Source organism: Peromyscus eremicus, chromosome 2 (genome assembly GCF_949786415.1).
Source record: "Peromyscus eremicus chromosome 2, PerEre_H2_v1, whole genome shotgun sequence".
In the NCBI taxonomy this organism is placed as follows: Eukaryota; Metazoa; Chordata; class Mammalia; order Rodentia; family Cricetidae; genus Peromyscus; species Peromyscus eremicus.
The window spans coordinates 148966226-148990327 of NC_081417.1; the positions used below are offsets into that span (position 1 = coordinate 148966226).

Consider the following 24102-nt stretch of genomic DNA (forward strand, 5'->3'; position numbering starts at 1 on the left):
TCTCCTGGAACTCACTTGGTAGCCCAGGCTGGCCTTGAACTCACAAAGATCCGCCTGGCTCTGCCTCCCGAGTGCTGGGATTAAAGGTGTGCGCCACCACCGCCCGGCCCCTTTTTCAGTTTTAGACCCCAGTTTTTCTCCCATAAGAAGTCCCCATGTTCCTCTTTCTCTTTCAGCACCCAGGGGGTACCCCAGGATGGCTAAGATGCCCTTCCTAAGGTGACCCACCTCAGATCTCATGTGCCGGCTGTGGGATGCCTCCTGGGCTCTGACCTGCTCTGGGGGCCGTCCCTGCACAGCTGTGTGAGGACTCAGTGAGACAGAGTTGGGCATCCCTAGGTCCCCTGGGATGCTGGGGACTTCTTTGGAACTCCTATTGCTCCTCTCCGGTTCCCTGCAAGTTACTTCCTCTGCCTTGTCCACCCCAAAGGGCCGATGTAGTGACATCTCTCACCAGCCCTCCGGAGGAAGTTCCTGTTCTTTCTCAGAGCTGTGCCTTGTGCCCCGGTCCTCTCTTTCATTTCTCTGTCCCTAACTCAGACATCACTGCTCCAGGAAGCCTTACATGTCCACCCATCTGTTCATTATCTGCCTCCCCTCTTGGCTGTTAGCAGTTGAAAGCAAAGGAATCCATTTCTCCCCTCTTGAGTTGGAGCCCAGCTGTTTGTACAGGGTGATGTCACTGAAGAGCCCCACCTTCTGGGGGCTCTTCCTGTCTGTGCTCCTCCTGGCTTTTGCAGGAAGTACCTCTTGGAACAGAAGAGACCTCCCCATCCCTCACCCCTACCCCCACCCCCACCCCCACCCCCGTGCTGGCTTTGGGTGTGAAAAAGAGCGTGAGCTGAGGGTCCTGAGTGCTGTTGGCAAGCATGTCCTCCTCAAGTCCTCTGCCACACCCTCCATTTCCCCTCATTGTGCCTCCTTTCCTGTTTAGCCAGACTGTGGGGGGGCCTGGCACATTTTTCCTCCCTCAGAAGATCTGCCCAAATGGAGCTGTTTCTCCTCTGTCTTCCCTACCATCTCCTAAGACCCATGTCTCTAGCCCGTTGGTGGGCTCTAGAATCTCCGAACACTACTTCAAATCTCAGACCTACCCACTCAGCTATGTGACAAGTGACTGGGAACCTCGGTTTCTTCCTGTGAAAAAGGAGAGGCCACTAGGCACCCCTGATAGGATTAGAAAGGCTTAACGAGCCAAATGTGTCCCCACTTGCAGAAAGCAAGAGCCCTGTGAGGTCATGTCATGCTGTCTCTGGCTCTGTAGATGCAGGAGCTCTGAGGAGGGCCCAGCTGGCCGCCCTCTGAATGCCTTCAAGTCCAAACATCCTGTTCTTTTTTGAGCTCCTTACTGGAGAAATGGGAAAGCTGTAGATTTTTTTCATCTACCGGTATCGGGTGTCAGAGAAAACACAAGCCCTCCTGGGCTGAGCTGCTAGTTCTGATGTCTGGGAGCAAATCTAAGCTAGTGGCCAGGGTGGTGGTTCTGTTCCTGGATTAGGGCAGAATCCGTGGGAACTGGACCACCCCTGAGACAGACGGGCAGCCTGATGCCTCCCCGGGGTCTGGGCCTGCAGGCGAGCCCCTTCCTCTTGGGGAAGCGGGGCCCTGAGCTCACAGACTTGCCTCCTTCCCTGCAGGTGAACTTCCGAAGTCCCCGGAGTGGCCAGAGGTGCTGGGCGGCTCGGACCTCGGTGGAGAAGCGGCTGGTAGTGCTGGTGGCACTTCTGGCAGCAGGGTTGGTGGCCTGCCTGGCAGCCCTGGGCATCCAGTACCGGGCAAGTAGGTGCATCTGTTATTTGTGGTAGGCTTCACCATCCTCGCTTCTGCTCTGTCACTCTGTGCAAGGTGGGGGGGCCTTGTTCAAGCTGGGATTGGCCTCCAAAGCCAAGGAGAGAGATGCCTAGGGGTCGGATGCAGGCAGAGAGGTGGATGGAGTGGGTGCCATGAAGACTTTGAAGTCAGAAGGACCAATTTGGGTGCAGTGGCTCACGCCTGTGATATCAATACACTGGTGGGCTGAGGCAGGTGGATCAGGATGTCAAGGCTAGCCTGGATCACTTAGTGAGTTCAAAGCCTTTCTAGGCTATGTTAGACCCTGCCTCAAGGCCACACAACAAAAAGGACATGCGTTCACACCCTGGCCCAGAAACTCAATGGCTGAACAAACCACTTAATTCCCAAAACTTACATTTGTTTCTTCTCTAAATGGGGGTGGGGGTGCCCAGTTTGAGGGATGGCTCTGATGACATATGTATTTGGTGTCCCTGAGGACTTTTCCAGCTAGCTTTGGCTCTGTCACTGTGAAGACGTGACTGACTGCCATCCCTAGTCTCAGCAGAACGACAGTCGTGCCTTCCGTTTGCTTGGCACTTTCTGTGGACCTTTCCTGGAAACTTATTTCTTCCTCTCTGGAGCCCTGTGAGGCGTGGTGGAGGTGCTGAGACCAGCTCCCCCAAGGCTGCAGGGGGATTAAGTGGGGAGGCTGGCTTTGCTCACAGGTTTCCAGGTTTCAGAGGAATCCAGAACAGAGGCCCCACCTCTCTTTGTAATCACAGTGTACTCCAGGGCACGTCAGCACCCTGGAAAGACTGTCCTTTATGCCCAGGGCCTTTATGAGTTTCTGTGCACACATGACTCTCCTCCACACTGGATGGTCATATGACAGCCCCTCCTGACCTGTCGTGATGGGTCCCTCTGACCCCGCTGCCATGTGGGTCCCTCTGACCCCGCTGTCACGGTGGGTCCCTCTGACCCCGCTGTCACGGTGGGTCCCTCTGACCCCGCTGTCACGGTGGGTCCCTCTGACCCCGCTGTCACGGTGGGTCCCTCTGACCCCGCTGTCACGGTGGGTCCCTCTGACCCCCCTGTCACGGTGGGTCCCTCTGACCCCGCTGTCACGGTGGGTCCCTCTGACTCCGCTGCCATGTGGGTCCCTCTGACCCTCCTGTCATGTAGGTCCCTCTGACTCCGCTGCCATGTGGGTCCCTCTGACCCTCCTGTCATGGTGGGTCCCTCTGACCCTCCTGTCATGTGGGTCCCTCTGACCCCGCTGTCATGTGGGTTCCTCTGACCCCGCTGTCATGGTGGGTCCCTCTGACCCCGCTGTCATGTGGGTCCCTCTGACCCCGCTGTCATGTGGGTCCCTCTGACCCTCCTGTCACGGTGGGTCCCTCTGACCCCACTGTCACGGTGGGTCCCTCTGACCTTCCTGTCATGTGGGTCCCTCTGACCCCGCTGTCATGTAGGTCCCTCTGACCCTCCTGTCATGGTGGGTCCCTCTGACCCTCCTGTCATGTAGGTCCCTCTGACCCTCCTGTCACGGTGGGTCCCTCTGACCCCGCTGTCACGGTGGGTCCCTCTGACCCCACTGTCACGGTGGGTCCCTCTGACCCCACTGTCATGGTGGGTCTCTCTGACTCCGCTGTCACGGTGAGTCCCTCTGACCCTCCTGTCATGTGGGTCCCTCTGACCCTCCTGTCATGTGGGTCCCTCTGACCCCACTGTCATGTGGGTCCCTCTGACCCCACTGTCATGTAGGTCCCTCTGACCCTCCTGTCATGTGGGTCCCTCTGACCCTCCTGTCACAGTGGGTCCCTCTGACCCCACTGTCACGGTGGTGTCATGACAGTGACCTGATCTGCTGTCAGGGTTGGAGTCTGGTTCTCTCTGTCAGTCAAGTGGATATGGCCACTGACTCCTTGCTGAGTTAGCACTGATGGATCCGGGAAGAGTGGATCCACATTAAAATCAAGTCTAGGGTCTCCCAGTCTCCTGCCCCCAACTGTCTACTTGTTTTGTCAGTCAGAGAAACCAAAGGAGGGCTTTGCCTGGGGTCCCTCCCACCAACTGTCACTCACCCCATCATAGTGGCTATATTGAGCCTTCCTCCACTGTGAAGTTGCTTGAGGGCAGCCATCCTGGAATGGAGAGGATGATCTTGAATCGAGGGCTGGGACGTCATTCATATGCCCCCCTGTTTGGGACATATAGTCATTCATTCATCCATTCCACAAACATTTCATGAGTGCTTACTCTGTGACTAGCCTAAGTATCTGCAAGGTGCTTAAGAAATAATTGTTTGATTATTTAAGTGACTAACTAATGACTTATAGAGTTATTTTTCTAAATGTGCCTGGCTCAGAGGTGCTGAATTCATACTTTCCTGATTAAGTCCTTATTTCTGGTCCTTTAACCCTGTGCTCAGCATAGCACCTGTGTGCCATAAGTGTGTAGAAGCTGAATAAATGAACGACCAAATGAAGAAAGACGTGTAAAGGAGAATGGAGCAGCCTTTCTCTACCAAGCATATACGTGTGTGTGCGTGTCTGTGTCTGTGTGTCTGTGTGTGTGAGACTATGGAGGTGTATGTATGAGTGTGTGCAAAATAGAGCATTCTCTTTCTGCAGCTACCCCATCCTGACTCAGCTTCAATTCAGAACATCCTTCCAGGCAGGGTGACCCCAACACTGTCTGCCCACTCTTGGCCCAGAAATGAAGAGCTCAGAAATGGAGAGAAATGGACCCCAGGAAGTATGCTGCTCTGGGACTCCCCTTAGGAACCCCAGCATGTTTCTTCAGGACTTACAGAGTGCTCCCTCCCAAAGGACAGATCCCAAATAAAGAGCACGTGGGGGCTGACAAGATGGACAAGATGCCTCAGTGGGTAAAGTGCTCCAAGCCAGCCAGCCTGAGTTTGATCCCCAGACCTCAAATAGCTGTTAGTGCTGCCAGGTGGAACTCCGGGGAGGATTCCAGCGGCTGCTTCTGCCCCGTTCCTCTCTCTGCCTCCAAGCCTGGACCTGGGAGACGAATGGCCCTCTTGCCTTAGGGTGGAGCTGGGCTAAGGATCAGGAAATCCATGCACCACCTGAGAAAGCAGCTGCCGCCTCGGGGCTTGGCAGAACCTCATTATGCATCCACAGGCCCAGACTTTGGCCCATCTGAGCAAACATCAGGCCAGGCAGAGCAGCTCCTCAGACAGTTCTGGAGGCCCCACCCCTAAGCAGTGTCTGAGCCCCTGAGAACATTCTGACCCACCTCCCTGCTTTGGAAGCCTCCTTCAGAGACTTACATCTGCTTTCCAAACAGCAGCAAAACCAACACAAGGTTCTTCCAGGAATTTTTTTTTTAATACTTTTAAAGATTTATTTTATTTATCTGTCTGAGCATTTTGCCTGTGTGTTTGTGCACCTCATGCATGCTTGGTACCTCCAGAGGTCAGAAGAGAATACGAAAACTCTTATGGTCTAGAGTTACAGACAGCTATGAGCTGCCATGCAGGTGCTGGGAATTGAACCCAGGTCCTTTGGAAGAACAGCCAGTGCTCTTAACCACTGAGCCATCTCTCTATCAGGAGGTTTTTATTTTTGGGGTGTGTGTGTGTGTGTGTGTGTGTGTGTGTGTGTGTGTGTGTGTCTGAGAATATGCCAGACGACAGCCCTTGGATGTCATCCTTAGGAATGCCATTCACCTCCATCCTGATAGTGACTCTCACTGACCTGGAGCTCACCTATTATGCTCGTCCAGCTTGCCAACAAGCCCGTAGATTCTTCTGTCTCCACCTCCCCGGCCCTGGGATTACAAGGATGCCATCACTCCTGGCATTTGTCCGTGGGTTCTGGGGTTACTGACTAACCTATTTCCCTAGCCCTGTTCTGCGAAGTGTATTAAAGCATCTTGGGGGCCAGATAGATGGCTAAGTGGCAAAAGGTACTTCCTGTCCAGCCTGATGACCTGAGTTCGATCCCCAGAACCTCCATGGCGGAAGGAGAGTACTAACTTCCGTAAACTGTCCTCTGACCTCCATACTCATGCTGTGGCACACAATCTCATAATACACTTACACACACTCACCCGTATACTTACGCACATACTCACACAATAATTACGTGTTTTTTTTAAATTTATTTATCTTTATTTTATGTGCATTGGTGTATGCATGTATGTCTGTGTGAGGGTGTCAGATCTTAGAGTTACAGACAGTTGTTAGCTGCCATGTAGATGCTGGGAATTGAACCCAGGTCCTCTGGTAGAGCAGTTGGTGCTCTTAACCACTGAGCCATCACTCCAGCCCCTAATTACGTGTTTTTAAAGAATTAAAGCATCTTGGATGGCACAGAGGCCAGGTACTGTCAGATGAATAAATTACATCTGAGCTGGTTTCTGCTTTATCAGCTGATTGTGTGTGTCCCAAAAGAAAGGAATATTTGCCACCTCTCCAGCAGGGGACCAGGTCTTAAAACACTTTCATTCAGTAGGTCGTTTATTCATTCCACAAACATTCCTTGAAAAGCAATGGATGCCAAGCACAGGGCTGGGAAAGGATGTGTGAAAACTAGTTCATACCCTTGTAGGGAGGTGGACAGGGATATGGCTGTGACACAGCACAGACCATGATAGGACCGCAGATGCCCGAGGCAGGAAGGAGCACAACACGAGGGCCTGGGAAGGTTTCCAAGGAACAGGGAGCTTAGGTGAGAGGGCCCCGAATATCAGTTGATCAGATAGAGACCCCCAACCATTCATTAGTCAGTCACAGAGACACTAAGTTCCTGATGGGCCAGGGATTTTTTGTTGTTGTTCTTTTGTTTTTTCAAGACAGTTTCTCTATAGCCTTGGCTCTTCTATATAGCCCTGGCTATCCTAGAACTTTCTCTTTAGACCAGGCTGGCCCAAACTCAGAGATCCGCTTGCCTCTGCCTCCCCAGTGCTGGGATTAAAGGCGTGTGCCACGCCACTCAACTTCTCGTGTTGTTTTCAAACCCAAGTCCCCCCACTGTCTGTCTTCTGGGCATTTCCAGCCAAGATTTTGTCAGGCTAGACTTCCTGCAGTTTGCTGAGTGAAAACAATAGGTATTATTTTCCCAATATGAAGTTATGCCATAATAGTGAATAGCCCTTTTCAAACACACATACCTTCCCTTTCCCCTCATGAAGTTCTGACCTTCCCCGTGGCCGGGAACTGGGATGTGCCACTCGGATTCCGATGATCTGAGTGTTACTGTTAGTGACACTGTCCCTCCACCACAGAAAGGTTCCCCGTGGGCTGTGACTCAGGGGTAGAGCACTTGCCTAGCATGTGCTAGGAAGGCCCTGGCTCCATTCCCAGCACTTGGAGATTCTTTTCAACTCAGATGCCAATAGCACAATAATTGTGTTTTGTTTTTGTTTTGAGATAGGGTCTCATGCGCCTCAGGCTGGCTTCCTGCAGCTCTTTGTAGCTGAGGATGACTTTGAACTTCTGATCCTCCTGCCTCTATCTCCCAAATGTTAGAATTACAGTCCTGTGCCACCATGCTCTGTTTTCTGTGGTACTTGGGACTGAACCCAGGGTTTTACTAACTGAGCTACATTCTTTGCCCTAATTGTATGTGTATGTTTGTGTGTGTGTGTGTGTATACATACATGTGTACATATGTATGGTGTATGAACACACATATGCGTATGGCTATGCACATTGTAGAATATTCTCTCTCACACACACACACAACACACACACACAGAGAGAGAGAGAGAGAGAGAGAGAGAGAGAGAGAGAGAGAGAGAGAGAGAGAGAGAACCTAGAAGACATTCATTGTTAATTGTATTGAAAAGACAAAAGTGTGGATGAGAAAATGAATTTGTTGGCAACAGGATCAGAAGTCTTCATGGAGGAAGGATCACTAAGAGAAAATCGGCTTAGCTTTGAGCTCTTTGAAACCACGGAAGGGAGTTTGCGCAGCTAACAGAGGTTTTATTCTAAGTGCCAAGAGACTCTAAATCTGCTGAGTTCCTCTCTCATGAGAGATCTAGTAACCACCCAGCTAGGTCAGGTGGGGCTTGTGGCCCCTGGGCCCCTGAGCCCCTGGGCTCCAGGCCACCTGCACTGCTCACCTTTCATTGATCTCTTGTCCTTGACCCTCAGGAACGCCTCCGGTATGTCTGAGTGAGGCCTGCGTCTCAGTGACCAGCTCCATCCTAAACTCCATGGACCCCACGGTAGACCCTTGCCAGGACTTCTTCAGCTATGCCTGTGGGGGCTGGATCAAGGCTAACCCCGTGCCTGATGGACATTCACGCTGGGGGACCTTCAGCAACCTCTGGGAACACAATCAAGCCATCATCAAGCATCTGTTGGGTAAGAACCAGGGGGATCGACAAAGGGACTGAGGAGGGCGATTCCCTCACTCCTTGAGCCCGAGTGAGCTAGTTAATTCTGAGCTTTGGTCTCTTCATCGGTGACCTGAGATCAGTAGCACCCACAGTTTGCAGCACTAGAGAGCTTGTGTGAGGCTGTTGGCACTGAGCGGGTCCACAGAGCTTCTAGCCGAAGCTTTCAAGGCACAGCTCAGCTCCTGGCTGGCACTAGCTCTGAGCTCTTTGAAACTGAGTGTGCAGAATTGTGAGTGAAAGGAATGGAGGCAAGATGCTCCGGATCAGAGTGTGTGTTCTGATCAGTGGTGGTGTCACAAAGGGTGGGGCGTATAGCTCAGTTGGTCAGATGCTTGCCTGGCATGCACAAGGTCATGGGTTCAGTCCCCAGCTCCCATGAAACCTGGTGTGGTATCAGTACATGTCTGCGATCCCAGTACTCGGGAGGAGGATATCAAAAGTTCAATTAAAGTTAACCTGGGCTTCACCAGACCCTGTCCAAAAAAAAAAAAAACAGGAAAGAAAGTATGATACCAGCGTATCAGATATTCGTCACTCCATAGGTAGAGTCACTTGGGCTGCTGGTGATCAGCCTTGAAGGACACCTGACTATTCAAAGTCCCTTTGACTGTGGAGTCCGTGGCCCTTTCCAGCTCCCTCTCTTGTTACCCTCTGCCCTCTCAGGGACGGGGGAGGAGGGGGCTCCCAAAGCTGGGAAAAGGCCAGATAGTGAAACACCCATTAATTCATCCATCAGGAACACAGCTCAGGCAGTTGGTTGGACTTTCAAGGCGAGCGCTCCTGTGCGGTCTAGACTGGCCTTGGATTTGAAGCAGTCCTTCCTGTCTCCACCTCCCAGTGCTGGGGTTACAGATGCAAGCCACCACACCAAGCCTGTCAGGTTCTTTTAAAGCTCTTCAACGGTCTAAGGAGTAGGTGACACAGAAGTAGCTACTTAAAAGAGGACACGTCCTCTCTAAGTGACGAAAGTCATCTCAGGAGATAGGAAATGACTCCGATTTAACAGCTGATTTTTTAAGGCAGCCATGTCCTTCTGACAAGTGGGTTAAGGACACCTTACCTTGCTTTCCCACCCCCAGCCTCAGACCAGGGCTGTTGCTAGGCTACCTACCCAGCCTCTCCCCCACAGTCCCCAGCAGCTCCTTAGCGGGAATCTCAGTTCACCCCTTTCTTTACCCACTAAGTCGTCAGGGTTCGCGGGGAGTAGCCTCCAGTCCTAGGCTATGACTTTCTAGTCGCTCTGCCCCTCGGGGTCAAGTTGATGGTCAGGATCAGCCCTGTGCAGTAACAACCAATTAAGACCTGAGAAATGGGCTAGGGAGGTGGCTCAGTGGTTAAGAGCACTGGCTGCTCTTTCAGAGGACCTGAGTTCAATTCCCAGCACCCGCATGGCAGCTCACAACTGTCTGTAACTCCAGTTCCAGGGGATCTGACATCCTCACACAGACATACATAGGCAAAACACGAATGCATATAAAATAAAAATAAATAAGTCATAAAAAGACCTGGGGAGCAGAGGGCCCGATGGTATCAGGGCCACACTGCAGAGTTCGGAAGCCCCCTACAGACCAGCTTGGCTGCTCACCCCCTATTCTACGCCTCAGTTCCAAACTCCATAAAACATGGTTCTCAGTGTCATCCAACGGGGAAGGTCCCTGTGAGTGTTGACTTGCACGCAGTGGTTCAGAGGGATGAACATGGGGCCTGGCCCCTCAAGTGCTCGGCAAAACACAGTTGCCCTTCTGGTGGTTTTGTGTGAATTCCAAGTAGACTCCTTCCTAGCAAACTGCATGATTGTAGAGGGCACCTCCTAGGCCCTTGGCTCTTCCATAGCGTGGACTCTCACGTAGATCACTGGTAAGGATGTGGCGAGGGATCAGAGGAAGACAAAGTCCTAGACTATCTTATGGCTCACCCTGATGTGGACCAGCTATCAGGGAAGGTGGTAGTGGGTGTATCTGTAAGGTACCAAGTTTTTAGTTTGTTTTTTCCTGATGCCTCAACAGAGGTCCAGGCCTGTGGCCCCGCTGCAGATGACACTCAGAGGCAAAAATGGATTTCCCAGGAAATGGTGGAGCTAGGGGTTCAGACCTAGAGCCGTGGGGTCTCAAAGCCTGTGCTGTCTCATTCCTGGCTCTCTGTAAACCATATCCACGTTGGAGAGGCCTGGTTTTGCTTGGGAGTTAGGCCTGTGGCTTGCTTCCCCAGGGGCTCCTTGGTTAAGCTCTACAGGCCAGGCAAGCCCTGGGCCCCACATAGCTGAGGTCACCTCCATGTCATACCGGTCAGGAACCCCGCCACACACACATACACCCAAGGCATGTCCCCAGCCTCCCTCCTGGAAACTAATCTAGAAGTGGCTCTCTACCTATAAGATACCTGGGAAAGCCCCAAAGGAGCAGATAGCTAATGAGGGAGTGATGTTCCAGGGCTTAAGGCCCAGCCAGTTTCAGCTTCCCTAAGACAAAGGATCAGCTGGCAGACCTCAGAAGGAGTCAGGGGTAATAGCTGACAGGCACTGGAACACAAGGGGGCTCCGCACCTCCAAGGTAGCCTGGGGCGGGCTCTCAGGAGGTAGGGGGATAAAATGGGGCATTTGGAGTGTCAGTGAGGACTATGCTGCTAGCCCAACAGCACTTAGGTTTTTTGTTTTTGTTTTTGTTTTTTTACTCTTTGCTCTTTGGGGCCTGCCACCCAGCTCCCAAATAAATACACAGAGATTTATTCTTTCTTATGAATGCTTGGCCTTAGCTTAACTTGTTTCTAGCTAGCTTTTTTTAAAGTATCACATCTACCTTTTGCCTCTGGGCTTTTATCTTTCTTTAGTCTATATACCTTTCTTTACTTCTTACTTCATACCTGGCTGGGTGGCTAGGTGGCTGGGTGGCTGGCCCCTGGCATCTTCCTCTCCTCCTTTTCTCAATCCTCCCTCTTCTCTCGTTCTTTTTATTCTCTCTGCCTGCCAGCCCCCCTGTCCTTTCTCCTACCTAGCTGTTGGCCATTCAGCTCTTTATTAGACCAATCAGGTGTTTTAGACAGGCACAGTAACACAGCTTTACAGAGTCAAACAATGCAACATAGAAGAATGCAACACATCTTTGCATCATTAAACAAATGTTCCACAGCATGAAAGAATGTAACACATCTTTAACTAATATTCCACAACATAGCACAGATGTTAACATGAACGTGCAGTGTAGCCTTGAACAAGCCATGTCTTCTGAACAAGCTATGCCCTCCTTCTCTCCTTCCCTTCCTTTTTCCTTCCCTCTCTCTGTCCCTCCCTCCCTCCTTCTCTTCCGTCCTTCCTCAGGGTCTCTGGCCCATGCTGGCCTTGAACTCCCTATGAAGTCAAAGATGATTTTCAGCTTCTCCCCCTTCCTGTCTTCACTTCCTAAATTCTGGGATTACTGTCACAGCTTATAGCAGCCTTTAGACTGGGCCTTGACTTTGGCTTTCCAGCTGTGCTTAGCTCATATTATTTCACCATCTAGACAGCCTGCCACGAACCCTTCCAGACCAATAGCTCCCTCTTTCTCTGTCTTGTGTGGAGTGTGTGTGTGTGTGTGTGTGTGTGTGTGTGTGTGTGTGCGCATTTGGGTACTTGCCCGCACACATTTGTGTGCAGGCCAGAGGTCAACACTGAATATCTTTCTCAGTTGCCCCTCCACATGTTTTTGAAGCAGGGTCTCTCCCTGAAGCTAGAGCTCACTGTTAGTGCTAGACTGGCTAACCAATGAGGCCTGGAATTGACGTGTCTCCATCCCCCAGTTTTGGGGTTACAGGCCTATGCTGCCACACCCAGCTTCTACATGGGTGCTGGCATTCCAAACTTAGATTCTTATGTTTCCAGGACACTGTGCCGTTTCCTAAGCCCCTTTAAACTTTCTTTTCCCTGTTATGTCTTCTACCAAAGGGCCTCTGGGGGCCTGAGCCACACTGTGGATGTACCTTTCAGATTTACAGCATCTTATAGGATGAAAACATAAAGCTGGGCATGGTGTAATCCTGGCATTCTGGAAGCAGAGATGGGAAGGTCAGGAGTTCAAGGCCATCCTTTGCTATATATTGAGTTCAAGGTCAGCCTGGGTTATATGAGATGCAGACTCAAAAGCAAAACAAGGATGAATACTTAAAATAGTTAATTAACTCAAGCCTGCTGTAACCACTGAAGCAGCCTGGAGTCCATAAAGAACAGTCAGCTCTCCAGGCTAGGGAGGCAGCTGGGGGAGAGTGTTTGCCTGGCTTGCACAAGCTCCAGGGTCCATCTCTGGCACCAGAGCTGGGGGGTTGGAGGCAGTGCATGAGGGGGTCGGAAGGGGAAAGTTATTATTGCCTTTCGTCCCTTACATCCCTGATACCAGCCGCTCTGAGAACACAGAACATTCCAGTCTCATGAAATGAGGGCATGTTGGTGACTTGGCACGAATTATGTCATCCCATATCATCTCATTTTCATTTTGATTATGCTTTCCCAATATTTACTGTCTCACCCGGCTTCCTCTTCCTGTCCTCCGTTTGCCTTGCAAAGGCTTCCTCTGGTGTGGTGTCTGCAGCAGCTGGCACACTTTCATTGTAGAACGGCTGTGGTGGATTTGATGATTCAGGCAGGGAGGTGGGTGCAGGACTTCTCCTGGGTGGGGGTGGATGGACTGTCTTCTGTCCTGGCTTTTCAGTGTACTGACTGGCAAGCAGGAACAAGAACACAGGGGGACTGGAGGGCCAGTGCTGGCCTCAGCCACTTGCTTATGTGACCTAGGACAAGTTTCCCAATCACTTGCCTGTAAATTGGGTGTGATCCAAGTAAGAGCTGCTTGTGGGGAGTGTTATAACAAGTTGTACACATAGCCACGCCCACGTGCAGAGAGGCAGTCCGCTTTCTCAGGGAGGCTTAAGAACCCGGGTTCAAACGCCAGCAGGTTCATTAGTCAGTCGGTTGGCCTTTGTCAGGAGGCTCCTTCACCTTCCTGGCCCCTTTTTCCTTCTCTTTGGCTGATAACACCACATCCAACCCTTTGTGTCCTGTGATGAGGAGACACAGGCCTGCCCCGGCCTGCACTCTGCACCAGGAAGTATCAATGGTATTGTCACAAAGAGCTGGCCTCCACTTTATCAGCCCCCCCTCCCCTCTTGTATACAGCTCTTGAGGCCTGGAGCTGTCTGCCTGAGTCTGTGGTTTTATCTAAAATAAACACTGGCCTTGCCCTGATGGAGACTCCAGGCCCCACATGCTTCTGCCCAGACAATGCGGTGGCAGCCGGGGAGACCGTGGAATTCCCAGGCACCCTCTTCCTGCAGCCCATCTCAATCCCTGCCTGCCTGGCTGTCTGGGGTTTGCTTCCTAACCCCAGCAGCGATGTGAGAAAGGGATCCAAGAAAAACTCCCAGAGGAAAAAGAGGGCCGATTAAACAGAGTGCTGTCTTTCCTCTCTGGGACTTTGGGGAAGTGACTGTAGAAGTTTCTGGAACATGGGGTCCCTGGAAGGAAGTAACTAGGCAATTGGCAACTCTGTTGTCTGGTCCCATGCTGCCAAACGATGTCCACGCCCCGGAGCCCTGGAGGTCCCCTTTTCTCCCAGACTTTCTCCTGGCTTTTACATTCCACTCAGTTGTAGCGGCTGCTGAGGAAGCCAAGCCCAGTGCTCAGCTTTCTTTCTTTCACATCCCAAGTGCTTCGACCTCTTCTTTGCCACCCCCGGGCCCAAGACCCATCTTTGTTCACCGGGTCTATTGAAGTGACGGCATGCAGCCATCACTGATGTTCTCCCACAGGTGTGTGCGTGGATGTGAGTGCGCACTTGGAGGCCAAGGACAAGTGTTTCCCTCCGTGGCTCTCTGCCTTTTATTTACTTATTTTGACAGGATCTCTCACGGAGCCTGGAGCCCTCAGGTTCCGCTAGGTTGTGTGGCCAGTGAGCTTCAAGGATCCACCTGTCTCCACGCCTCCACCCCTACCCTCCGACATTGGGGTTGCAAGCGCATGCAGCTGTGCCCAGCTCTTACGTGGGTGCTGGGAGTCTGAATTCAGGTCTTCGTGAATGCATAGCAGGCGCTTTACCGACCGAGCCAATCCCCGGCTCTGAAGGCTGGCTTGGTTCAGCTCAGGTCCCTCTGGAGCTTGCACACTAGCAGGTGCTCCCGAATGAGGAGTGAGGAGGAGACCAGTGTGTCTCAGGTTGTCCCTGAGCTTCTGCCCCAACCAGGTCAGCATGGGTGCCCGGGTGAGATACACCTGGCAGAGATATGAGTGCCTATCCCCCATGGTGCCCACACATCCTGCCTACCTTTCCTCTTTTTATAGCTCTGTCACTGGCCTTATTGTAGGGGACGGGAGGCCCCTTGGAGTCAGCACAGGGCACACCCAGACACCAAATTCTCAGCACACTGGAGATTTATTACCCAGGAGGGGCAAGCTGGGGGGTGGTGGGGACTGCCTCTGTATCAGAAGGAGGCAGGCAAGGCAGCAAGGAGCAGCAGCAGGTATTCTTGTTTGTTTTGTTTTGTTTGCAGGGGTGGGTTTTAAGGAGAAAAAGGGGAAGTCTATGCTGGGGTGAGTTGGTAAGTCCCGGTTGGACAAGTCAGCCAGTGTAGCCAAATAACGAAGTTTGATTGTTGGATCTTGGTGTTTAGTCTCGGGAAGGAATCAGTGGCCAAGTAAGGGACTAGACCTTGGGGGCTAGCTTTAGGAATATAATCTAACGGTTTAGTAAGGGAGAGGGGAGGGGGTGGGCCTTGTTTGCTATGCTCGGGCCTGCTAGAGAGCCCTTCACTGACCTCCCTACTCCCCCAGAGATGATGCTCTGCCTTATTCTCCATGAACCCCGAGCTCTGCTCTTGTACCATGTGTGGCTGAGGGCCTACTGTATGCCTGGTCCTAGGGACACCAAGTTGACTGAGATACAGGACGTGAGGCAGATCAGGCCAGACGCAGCCCTTGCTCAAGATTCCTTCAGCCTGAAGCTAGGGCAGGGCTTCCTCTTCCATCCTCCTGGGCTCCCTGCAGCTTCTCTTCCCATGCTCTCCCAGGATGCAGTTAGGGGCTCTCATCACTGCTTGGTGGCTGTCTCCTCACCCATGCACCCCTTACACCTGGCCCAGCAGCTGCCAGCCGTGGGAACTGAGTGATGAGCCGTGGGAGAGCCACGAGCACGGCCACAGAAACTGAACTGGGTCAGGGAAGCCCCGCAGGAAAGGTGAAAGGGTGCCCATTCATGAAGCAAATGTCCCCTCGCCCTCCAGATGCCAGGGAAAGGGGAGCCGGTGGCCTCCAGCTGGAACTCAGAACACACTGTGATGAGCACAGCCAGGCTGTCCCTGGGGAGCCTGTCTTTAGGTCCCTTATCTCCGTGGCCTTGGGGCCCTGGGGAAAGCAGATGCCAGGCTCATTTTTGAGCACAGAGTTCTGCCTCTGATGCTGGCCCTGGCCTCTTAGGGTCATGGCCAGAGCCAGGTGTGGATGGTGACAGAAAGCTTCTGGGGCCTGGCCAGCACCTGGCACTTCTGCTTTCCCTTCTAAGAGCTGAGCTGGTGGGAATGTTGCCATGGAGATGAGGCCCTGGGGTGTGGGGCACTCCCCCTTCCCATCCCTGCTCTCCTGTTCCCAGCCTCCCTCTACTAGAGGCCTCATCCCATCACTCCCTTGGGGCCTGCTGGTCAGTGACAGCTTTGGTGCCATTTTCGATGAGGATGGGGAATGAGACTCTGGAGGTGATAGATGCAGCCGCTGATTAAGACATCCCAGGAGGGACTGGAGAGATGACTCAGCAGTTAAGAGCAATGGCTGCTCTTCCAGAGGACCCAGGTTCAATTCCCAACACCCACATGGCAGCTCACAACTGTCTGTAACTCCAGTTCCAGGGGATCTGACACCCTCACACAGATAGACATGCATACAGACAAACCACCAATGCACATAAATTAAAAAAAAAAAAAAAAAGACTTCCCAGGAAATGGCATCACCTTCCTGTGATGTGGGCTGTCTCTCTCCCACAGACTTATTCCTTTGTGCCCCTCTCCTTGGTCCTCTGCTGTCTTGCCCCTCCAAGGGCCCTTCCCCCATCCTGTGAACCCCTTTGAATCTTCAAGACTCAGCTCACACAGAACATCGTCTGGCGCTGGGGCTGCACCTTCCTGGGTAGACCGCTTGCCTAGCATTGCCCAGCATTGCGGGGCCCTGGGTGTGACATCAGCACTGGGTAAACTGAGTGCGGTGGCACCTGACGTACTCTCGGCTTGAAGCCAGAGCCAGCGTGTTCTTTAAAGTGCTCTGTCCCCTGCAGGCTTTTCTCTCATCCCGTCCCTCGTCCGTATCACGAGCTCGCTGGAGTCAGAGAGTAGGTCCCATGTCTGTAAAACTTCATGCGCACCCTGGTGTCCAGTATCCAGGCATGCCCGGTGTGCGGAAGGCCTAGAGTGAGGCTTCAGATCAGCGAGCCTCTGAGAAGACCTGGGAGTGGAGCCTGGCTTCCACAGGGTTTTGTGCAGAAGCCCCATGGAGCAGAGGCCTTGCCTTTGGTATCCCGGTGGTTACCTGGTGTGTGGCCCAGAGTGAGCCTCTGGTGTCTACCCGGTGAATGGAGGCACAGGGTCCCACCAGAGCCTGGTTCATGGAAGAGGAAGGGCTGGGTAGAACTTGAAAGAAAGCAAAGGACAAGGCTTCAGGGTCAGAAACTAGAGGAAAAATGGTCTCAGCATGGCAGAGTTGCCCACTCTGAAGCTGGACTCATGTATGTGTTTGTATGCGTGTGTGCATGCATGTGTGTGCGTGCGTGCGTGTGTGTGTGTGTGTGTGTGTGCATGCGTGTGTGTGCATGTGTGCGTGTGTGTGCGTGTGTGTGTGTGTGTGTGTGTGTGTGTGTGTGTGTGTGTGCCCTGCTCAGATACAGGGGCTCTAGTGCACAGTAGGCTCCTTGAGGGCCTGAGCAGCATGAAGTGGTGTGACTACCCTGGGAGCCACAGGAACCTTCCAGGCCACACATGTGCAGGCATGTGGCCTTTAGCAGGTGGCAGGTAGTACAGGAGCTGAGGAGGGGGAGGAGGAGGAGGGAGTCTCCTGGGTGCTCGGGAAGCTCTAAGCCCACCCTGTCCCCCAGTAGGATGAGTTACAGCTCCAGCCTGGGCCACCAGGTTGGAATGTGGAAAACAAGGCTTTGAGTCCTCTGTAAGCCTGGCAAACATATCTAGCCCTCACAGGAGGAAGCAGGAAGTCAGTTCCCAATGAATGAAGCCTTTCAAGCCTTATCCAATTCCTGCCTTTCTCCCAGACAAGGTCATCTGGGATCTGAAAACCATGGCAGGGTGCCCACCTTGCAGGCAGGGATTCAGGGCCCTGTGCGGGCTGGTAGGGAAACCTGTTGGGTGGGCACATGTCTTAGTTAGGGTTACTGTTGCTGTGACAAAACACTATGATCGAAAGCGAGTTGGGAGGAAAGAGTTTATTTGACTTACATATCCACATCATAGCCCATCATTGAAGGAAGTCAGGACAGGAACTCAAACAGGGCCAGAACCTGGAGGCAGGAGCTGATGCAGAGGCCATGGAGGGGTGCCGCTTACAGGTTTGCTCATCATGGCTTGCTCACCCTGCTTTTTTATAGAACCCAGGACCACCTGCCTAGGGATGGCACCACCTACAATGTGCTAGGCCCCTCCCCCATCGGTCACTAATTAAGAAAATACTCTACAGATTTGCCTACAGCCTGATATTATAGAGGCATTTTCTTAGTGTCCCCTCCTCTCAGATGACTTAAGCTTATGTCAAGTTGACACAAAATTATCCAACACAGCACATATTGCCATACCCAAGACACATCTGCAAGGTCATTGCAGAGAGGAGGAACGTGGGGCACACTTATGATAACAGCTAAAATTCAGGGGTACCCCTCGTCTTGTCCACTCTGTCTAGAGGCCCTTATATACACCCCGGGACAAGGCTTCTCCTCCACAGACAGTAATTACCATGGTGCTTTTGTACAGCCCGGAGTGCTGAGGATTCGGGAAGGACTCACCCAGCTGGGACACAACTCTGTTATTTCTTGACATTCTAGAAAATTCCACGGCCAGCGTGAGTGAGGCAGAGAGGAAGGCCCAAGTGTACTACCGTGCGTGTATGAACGAAACTAGGATTGAGGAGCTTCGGGCCAAACCCCTGATGGAGCTGATTGAGAAGGTGGGTGCTCAGGTGGACGTCCACTGCTTCCCCCTGCTCAGCCTCCTGCAAGGCCCTCTGGCTTCCGCCCCAGCTCTCAGCCTCCTCACACCTCCAGCTACCACACCCAGCCGGAGCTCGGTGCCCATTAGTCTGCTGTGGGTGTTGGGGCTGCCTGAGCGTGTATGTGCATGGCTCCGTGTGGGTGGATCTGTCTGTGTGGAAGGGAGATGAATGTGTGTGTCTAGGTAGAGGCGAGGACTGTATTGGTATTAAAATCTTCCTCTCTGTTGCTGTTCTGGTTCTGTGTATATGATGTAAAGGGGTGTGCTGTTCTAGCAGCACCCTAGACTCTTGGGTCAGAAATAGCTCTCTGCAGGAGAAGGACCCTGCTGATTACCACTAACTTGTTCATCCGTTTCTTCTTTGCTTTGTTGGGTTTTTTTGTTTGTTTTTGTTTAGAGACAGAGTCACATAGCCCAGGCTGGCCTCAGACTTGCTACATAGCCAAGGATGCCCTTGAACTTCTGATCTTGCTGCCTTGACCTCCTGAGGGCTGAGATTACAGGCATGTGCCACCATGCCTGTTTTTGTGCAGTGCTAGAGACTGAACCGAGGGCATTGTGCATGTGAGATGTGTGCTCTGCCAGCTGAGCTACATCGCTGGCCTCCCGCCCCAACCAGTTCATCCTGAGCACATTTGCAGTCTTGGGTGGCCTCTGAGTGGGGCTGCCCGAGGCTAGCCATGCTTCCCAGTCCAGGCAGAGGTGGCTGGGAAGGTTTTCTAGTCACCCCTCCTCCCTCATGGGCTTTGCCACTCAACTCACCTTGGGGAAGGTCTTGCATCGGGGTTGGTGACCCTGGGGCAGTATCTGTCCATCCTCTCTTGCACAGGTCCCATGGTCCAAGCTAGGGGGGGCCAAGGGTTGTGTGTGTGTGTGTGTGTGTGTGTGTGTGTGTGTGTGTGTGTGTGTGCATGTATATTTATTTGGGCACATGGAGGCCAGAGGAGGGCATCAGGTGTCCTGCTTTGTCATTCTCTTCCTTGTCGCCTGAGATAGGGTCTCCTCACTGAACATGGGGATAGCCAGCAAGTCCCTGCAGTCCTCCCTTTTTTGTTGTTGTTGTTTTTGTTTTTCGAGACAGGGTTTCTCTGTGTAGATTTTGGTGCCTGTCCTGGATCTTGCTTTGTAGACCAGGCTGGCCTTGAACTCACAGAGATCCTCTGTGATGCCTCTGCCTCCCAAGCACTGGGATTAAAGGCGTGTGCCACCACCGCCCAGCTAATCCTTCCATTCTTACGGCACTGGGGTCATTAGGCCTGCAAGAAGCTGCACCCAGCTTTTATTGTGGGTGCTTGGAATTTCAACGTGGTTTCCATGCTTGTGGAACAAGCGCTCATTACCAGTTTGCAGGACAAGACGACTGTGACTTCTCAGTCTTTTCCCCATGAACACCTCTGGAGTTATGTTTCAATATCACTGTGTCCATGTGACTCAGGAAACCCACCTCCATCCCAGCCATGTGGCAGCAACAGCCTTGTATGCTTTTAGCACACTTAAGGATAAGTGGCCAGGTGTGTTGGCACACACTTTTAATCCCAGCACTCTGGAAGCAGAGGCAGGGGGTCTCTGTGAGTTTGAGGCCAGCCTGGTCTACAGAGTGAGTTCCAGGATAGCCAGGGCTACATGGTGAGACCCTGTCTGTATAGAGAATCTAAAAACAACAAAATAAAAACCCAAGACGAATGATTCCCTAAGTACTAAGACACACATACACAATAATGCACAGAAACCCTCAGTGAACATCACCCTGTTCGTCTGCTTAGGAGGGCAGAGAACGGACTGCCCCAGAGTCACAGAACATGAGACTCTGTGATGTGCATAGTGTTCTCACACCAGCTCACCACAGAGACACACCCATGCACACACACACCACCCCGTATGCCCTCTCCCCCACAGCTTGGAGGCTGGAATATCACAGGACCCTGGGCCAAGGACAACTTCCAGGACACGCTGCAGGTGGTCACAGCCCACTACCGCACCTCCCCCTTCTTCTCCGTCTACGTCAGTGCCGACTCCAAGAACTCCAACAGCAATGTGATCCAGGTGGGCTGAGCCTAGGAGATGACACTTGCTCCTGAACATGACCGGTGACACCCTCTGCTCCCCTTCCTCAGCCCCTGGCCTTTGTGTCCATCTCTCTCTGCTTTCACCTGGCCCATCCATACTACTCACTTGCTGTGTGATCTTAGGCAAGTGGCTCAGCTTCTCTGAACTATACTTTCCTTGTCAACCAAATGTACTATAATAACTCCTACCTGAGATGAGGTTTGCCAAGATGGGACCAGAAGCCATGGCAGCTCTCTAGAATGCTCCTCTCCTTCCTGTCTAACTCTGAGATGGTCCTTTACCACCATTGCTTCCACAAGGTCCCATTCCAGTTCTGCAGGGTGGCAGCCATGTCCCTTATTTTCTAGAGGAAGATCCAAAGGATCAGAAAGGTTTAGTAACTTCGCCATGCTCACACAGCTTGGGGTGGCTTGAACCACATGGACAATGTTGGTGAAATAGAGTGTTTTGCCTAGGCCCAGGGTTGTTTAAATAGGTTTGTCTAGCCCTTTAGAAGAACCCAAGTCTCTGCAGATTGGTGGGCATGGACCTGTCTCACCCCTGGCCCCTGGGTGGATGTATCCAAGATGGCTGTCAGCTTCCTTCTGTTCCTGCTGGGACCTGCCCCAGGGAAGGTGGTAGCCAAGCAGGAGGCCTCCCTCTCACCCTGCATCTCTCTGCAGGTGGACCAGTCCGGCCTTGGCTTGCCCTCTAGGGACTATTACCTGAACAAGACGGAAAATGAGAAGGTGAGCTTGCCCAGCCTGCCCCGCTCTGCACACCCCACCTGCCCCGCTGTGCATGCCCCACGCAACTGGACTTCTACAGAGGACTCAGTTTCCTGAAGGTTGACAAGCAGCCCTCGGTGTGGGAGGGGTGTCCCCAAACTTCCAGTCAGGTGTTGCAGGCACAGGGACATCATTTATCCCTTCTCTAAAGAAGACAGTGGTGACAGCCGTCACCATCTGTAGGCACGAGGCCTTTTGTGGGCATCACCGCCATTAAGTTGATGGGACTTTTACCTCGCCTCTAACTCAGGGACACTCAGGGACTGCTCACGGTCACAGTAAGGGTGAGATCGGTTTACACACCCAGAGCCAGCTCCTCCAGAACCTTCTGTGCCTGTGATGCCCTCAGGGAGACCTGACCTGTGGCTCACACACGTGTCCTTTTCCTCACCTGTGCCTACTGATCACCCGGCTAGAGACAAAGCCTCACACTGTTAGCGGAGAGGCAGCTGAAGAAATGTAAGGCGGTGCACTTGACTCAGATCAAGGGACACAGTGGCAGGTGGCTCAGAGCAGGCGCATTAAAGGGATTAAAAATTGGCCAGTGAGATGGTTTAGCAGGCAGAGAGGCTTGCCACACAAACCTGGCAAATGAGTTTGATCTCCAGAGCTCACACAAAGGTGGGAAGGGAGAACTGAGTCCAAAAGGCTGTCCTCTGACCTCCACACACACAACACAGTGCATACAACCTCCAACACTCCTCTCTCTCTCTCTCTCTCTCTCTCTCTCTCTCTCTTTCTCTTACTCACACACACACACACACACACACACACACACACACACACACACAATGTAAAAAAATAAAAATGTAAAAGATAGAAGATTGACTCTGGAATGGACCTAGAGAGAGAGGTCCAAGGCAGCAGTGTGCCACCCCCCCCGCCCCCCACCCCCACCCCACCCCACCCCAGCCCATCCTGGAACCTGTAGAAGCACTTCAGCTCTATCCTGAGGCCTGTGGGGAGCCAATGAACAGACACAGCATCAAAGTCATTCTTGAAGCTGTTTCAGAAGCTGGGCTTGGTGGCACATGCCTGTAATTCTAGCATTTGGGAGACTGAGGCAGGAGGATTGCCATGAGTTCCAGGCCAGTCTGGGCTGCAGAGTAAAACCTTGCCTCGAAAATAGAAAAATAAGCCAGGCATACACCTTTAGGGAAGGATCGGCAGGTGGGTCTGTGTGAGTTCAAGGCCAGCCTGGTCTACATAGTGAGTTCCTGGGCTTATGTGCTGGGCTATAGTCTGTCCTGCTCTCCTCTACCTCAGAGGACAGCCGGTGACTGCCGCCAACAGTTTTGGGGTGCTGGATCCCACAGGTGCTGACTGGATACCTGAACTACATGGTCCAGCTGGGAAAGCTGCTGGGTGGTGGGGATGAGGACTCCATCCGGCCCCAGATGCAGCAGATCCTGGACTTTGAGACAGCGCTAGCCAATATCACCATCCCCCAGGAGAAGCGCCGTGATGAGGAGCTCATCTACCACAAAGTGACGGCTGCCGAGCTGCAGGTAAGTTGAAGGGTACCCATGCGTCGGGGCCGGGGCTTCAGTGGAGGCCCTGGGGACCTGTGCTTCAGACCCACCTGACCAGTCCTTGAAGTGACCTGATCTGCTGAGGGAAGGAACCTTACCCAGTACAGACCACGAGGACAGGAAGGGATGCCAAAGCGAGGCCGCTTTCTGAGCTGTTTCCCTGGAGACCGTGGTGGTGATGACAGCCCCCGAGGATGGAATGTTTTCATCCTTTCATATACTGTGTGTCCCATGCTTGTGATGGAGCACCTCAGAGTTGTGGGATATAGTGTTTCCCTTTTCTTTTTTTAATGAAAAACTACAAAGCTTATTTCACTTCATTGTTTTGAGATAGGGTATTATGTATCACAGGCTGGCTTTGAACTCACTAGGTAGCCAAGGATAACCTTGAACTTCAGATCCTCCTGCCTCTACCTCTGGGCTGGGATTAAAGGTGTGTAACTATGTCACTAGTTTTGTTTTGTTTTGTTTTGAGACAGAGTTTCTTTGTGTAGCCCTGGCTGTCCTGGAACTTGTTCTGTAGACCAGGGTGGCCTTAAACTCAGAGATCTACCTGCCTCTGCCCTATACCCCCAGCCTTTTCTGAGCTGGGCAGCCAAGTGACACGGTTAGGGCCCAGAGGCTCCTAAGTGGCTGAAGAGTTGGATGGACTCAGGCTTGGCTCCCTAGAGCTCTACTCTTGACTGTGACACATCATTGAGTTGTAACTGCCAGTTGGACCTCTACTTTCTCTGGTGTGACCAGAACTGGAGGCCTGCTACTGTGGCCACTTTCGTCGGTCCAGTCCTAGGCTGCCCTCTGGTGGCTGCTTGGGCCTCAGGGCTCCTCAGTGGTGGCCCGCTGGTTCCTCCTTTGTGGTCTGTCCTGCTATCCAGCCTTGTAGGCCCCAAGGGGAGAGGGACTTCTAAAAGGTGACATTGTTGACTGAGCCTTGCTCTTGCCCCAAGAAGGACACCATGTCTGTTTCATGAAACCTGAGTTTCATCACCATGTTTCCATGGTCCTGCCATCTGACCAGCCAGCTTTTGTCTGTCCGTCTCTTCCCTCAGAAGGTACACTACGTCTTACCCTCTTTTCTTCCTTCAGGTGCATATGGGCTTGCTCCTCTGTGCCCTCCAGCTAGCCCTGCCCACCAAGAAACAGTCTGGATATCTCTGCTAAGGGCTTTGGGGGAAGAGAAACTGGCCCTGATCTGGGCAGGGAAGGGTAGGGACTCAAGTTTAATGATTGGCATACTTAAACCAGGCCATAAGAGTCCCAGGAGGAGCCAGAGCCCACTCAGGCCTCCTGCAGCTGCCAGCTGCCTTCAGGTTCCCAGGGGAAGTGGCGCTGAGCGGGTTGTTATGGAGACAGGTAGTCTGTGTCGGGCACCA

The 24102-nt window shown here is 52.6% G+C and overlaps 1 protein-coding gene across 2 annotated transcripts in view; it reads left to right on the forward strand.

Annotated features, from left to right (window-relative positions):
• Positions 1-24102, forward strand: part of Ece1 (endothelin converting enzyme 1) — a 104191-nt gene that overhangs the window by 55551 nt on the left and 24538 nt on the right. For both annotated transcript variants that reach the window (XM_059255236.1, XM_059255234.1), the window contains exons 3-8: positions 1638-1779; positions 7904-8116; positions 18198-18319; positions 20260-20406; positions 21093-21158; positions 22514-22705. In XM_059255236.1, coding sequence (XP_059111219.1) covers positions 1638-1779; positions 7904-8116; positions 18198-18319; positions 20260-20406; positions 21093-21158; positions 22514-22705 — 882 coding nt within the window. The remainder of the gene's footprint in view (positions 1-1637; positions 1780-7903; positions 8117-18197; positions 18320-20259; positions 20407-21092; positions 21159-22513; positions 22706-24102) is intronic.